General features: G+C 36.9%; 1 protein-coding gene across 3 annotated transcripts in view; it reads right to left on the bottom strand.

The window, feature by feature from the left end:
• The window catches only part of LOC103468132 (actin-related protein 2/3 complex subunit 1A), a 15,808-nt gene extending 13,369 nt beyond the window's left edge, over positions 1–2,439 (bottom strand). The window contains exons 1-3 of one of the 3 annotated variants that reach the window (XM_008414994.2): positions 2,317–2,439; positions 1,624–1,742; positions 400–504 (exon numbers count right to left, since the gene is read on the bottom strand). In XM_008414994.2, the coding sequence (XP_008413216.1) occupies positions 400–504; positions 1,624–1,687 (169 nt within the window). In that variant the 5' untranslated portion in view covers positions 1,688–1,742; positions 2,317–2,439. The remainder of the gene's footprint in view (positions 1–399; positions 505–1,623; positions 1,743–2,316) is intronic. The other 2 variants (XM_008414992.2, XM_008414993.2) reach the window with 2 other exon arrangements.
• Positions 2,440–3,204: the final 765 nt, after the last annotated feature.

Here is a 3,204-nt window from a genome sequence, read left to right as displayed (position 1 = left end):
CCAACATCTGGTTTGAGGTGATTCCTCTGGAATCTGTTGGAGGAAAAATATCCCAACTTCAGAAGATGAGCTTTAACCTAACAGAGCTCTGTGGTTCCTCCTGTCAGTATGAGAGTCAGGGTGAGGAGGCGCCATGTTAGGAAGAGAAGTGGAAGCTGCAGGATCTTCAGAACAAGCAGGTCATGATGCTGGGCTACTGATTATCCCTCTGTCTGGACACAGGACCAATAGAACCAGTTTAAAAGATACAATGAATGGTTACATGCCAGACATGGAAAACTGGGATGCTCTCCATGCCATGATGTTCAGAATTTAGGTACCCTAACCCTAACCCTACTTTATACTTTTGTCATAGTACCCCAAGAATTTAAAACTACTTTCAGCCCTGTTGGTAACTACCTGTGATGCGTCCACTGTGCTCAGTCAGCTCGTGAATCTTATGCCAATCTTTGCCTTTCTTCTCATAAATGTTCACCACATTGTTGTTAGGACTCACAGCAATTTCTGCAAGAATGTATGTTCAAACATGTAATATTAATATAATGACACAAGAAATCCACTGTGAAATGTATTGCAGAGGAAACCATAGTCAGCTGTGGTGAAACCACAGTATTCTTCACTTCACCTCATTCTGCTTACTGGTGACATTGTTTAGATTTTTATTTTATTTCATTTATTTTACTATTTCTGGTTGGCAGATGTGTGCTTTTGGAGTTTGTACTGCATTACTTTATGTTAAATTCTATTCAAAAATACTTCTATTTAAACCAAAGGAAAATTATTAAATATTTTATGTTATAATTTAGTTTGTTCTTCTTGAAACTATTAATAGCTTGTTCCACAACCAGAGTAACCAGGCCTGTAATGAATCTCATTTTTTTACTGTAGATCCTCACTGTTTCTCATTGCATTGATGAGGCAGTAAACATATAAAGTATTGTTTAAAAAATTACCCAGTTATCATAAACAGAGCCTAAAAAGTGAGCTGACACAATACCTTACAGCTAATGCTTAAATAATGGCTGTTCTTTATGAATACATTATTTATAACCTGTTGTATGTGATAAAGTCCAATTGCCCATTATTAAAATGTTAAACTGAATATAGATAGCAAACATGAAAAATATGTTCTCTGTGAGCATTCTGCTATTAAGCATGCAGTTACAAATAGTCCATTGCTGAAATATACTTTTAAAACCTAGAAAGACTAGAACATGAATTTCAAACAAATTTACATACTTACAGTTTTTGTCAATATCAATAAATGTAACAGCAATCAGAAATAGCAATTTTATGTTATTCCAACTAACAGGGGTGAGCTGTATGCATTATATACTGGAACCATTTGTAATAATATCCCGCAGCTTAATTGCAGCTACATGTCTGCATTAAAGCTCTTTCACTTCATTTCCTGTATTGATAATTGGATTCTATGTGGTTGTCCTGGTAACATTACCACAATAAGGACAGGAAGAATGGTAGCAACCATCCTGGAACAGGAAATGAACTGGCCTTTTTTCTTTTAAATAAACCAACAATGTGTAGTGAAAAAAATATCAAGGGTGGCGACATTTGATCAAAAAAGAAATGGTTAAATGTTGGTATGAATGCAGTTTCACGTACGAGTCCTATCTTTGTTCCAGGCGTGGCAGGAGAGTGGCTCAAGCCCAAAGCTATGGAGCGACATGTCTGAGCAGGACCAGGAGGGGCTGTTGGAATGTGGCTGTTTTGCAGATGTGCTGCTGAAGAAAAAAAAATACTGTTCAGTTTAAGAAAAATATTTTTAAAACAAACAAAAAGCCTCTTTATGTGGAAGAACATGACTCAAGACGCAAAACACTTTATTGCACAAAAGATATATCCCATCTTTTAGTCCAACATCCAAGTGCTCTTTATTTTGTTGATTTCACTGGCAGACTTCTTCACCTATGGCCTTAAGATAAGCTTATCTTTATCACATAGTGTTCATACAAAGAGAAATGTGATGTAAATGCGTCTGTTGCTCAATACTGTAGTTCAAGTGGTAAAAACTGTTAAATCACAGAGATAAATTCTACATGTTTGCAATAATGTTTACGATGTTATCTGACAGCCTGAAATGTTCTATGTTTTGGAAGATACTAAATATCTAGTCCAAGAACCCTTTTGCTAGGTTTTTCATAACCTAAGCCAACAATGTTATTGTGTCAGAATACTCCTAATAGGTTTCAGATGGAATTATACTTTAATTTAGCAATATTCAGTAAATGGAAAGCATAAAACAAAAGGTCTCCTGGTATTCCTGCTTAAAACAATGAAAAGTAATACTTTGTTTACCTTTAGTGCGTAAGGTTGTCACTTGAATTAGTGGTGAGAGTGAAGAAAAGCTGAGCGGTATTCGTGGACTCTGGACAGTCTACACGAACGAAGCAGTCTGGCTGCAGTGAAGGAAATAGCTGTGATGTAACTGGAAGGAGTGGAATAAGGGTGGGTGTGTTTGCTAATAGCAGTTGAGCAAGCACCTCATCTGTGAAGGATACAGCTTTGTTATGGAGGGCCAAAACTGTCATTATTAAAAATAAAAGCAGAAAAACATTTTGTTTTTCTTTTTCCTAATACATGCGTTTGTTATTTTTAAATGTTCTTCTCTCTGTCGGGATTACAGGTTGTTGAGTTGTTTTAGCATTTTGTGTGACTTTCCTATTTTAGTGACGTCTGTCTTGTTCCTCTTTTCCTTTAGTTCATTCTTCTGGGTGTTTCTTGTTTTGTTTATTAGTTATAGTTATTCTTTGTTGCTCTGATTTTTTTGTTGTTAGTGTAGCTATTACTTAGTGTTACATTTTTTTCTTCTCTTTTGTACTCTTCCTCACTCCGTGTGCCACTTTCTCTTTTCCTATTGTCAGTCAGCCTCCTGCTTCCATCACTCTCATCATCCTAGGTCCTTTGTCTCAGTGGTCTACCTCTCAGTAAATAAGCTTTTCTTTCTCACCCACTACTCGCTTGATCCTCTCGTCACCTTTTTCGTCAGTTCCTGTTATCGTCCCCCTCGCCACCAGGTTTCATGGTTCTGTTCCTTGTTACCCTTTTGGATTGTGCTGTAAGTTAGTGATGGGCAAATGCAGCCTCATGAAGCAATGAAGCTTTCCAGCCCTTTGCTTTGCAAAAAGGTTCATTACTAGATGCTTCATTCATTGCTCACTAGTGACACCTGCTGGTGAAACTGTA

Source organism: Poecilia reticulata, linkage group LG8 (genome assembly GCF_000633615.1).
Source record: "Poecilia reticulata strain Guanapo linkage group LG8, Guppy_female_1.0+MT, whole genome shotgun sequence".
In the NCBI taxonomy this organism is placed as follows: Eukaryota; Metazoa; Chordata; class Actinopteri; order Cyprinodontiformes; family Poeciliidae; genus Poecilia; species Poecilia reticulata.
The sequence above is the reverse complement of the archived record's forward strand: the minus strand, read 5'-3'. Positions and strand labels throughout refer to the sequence as shown.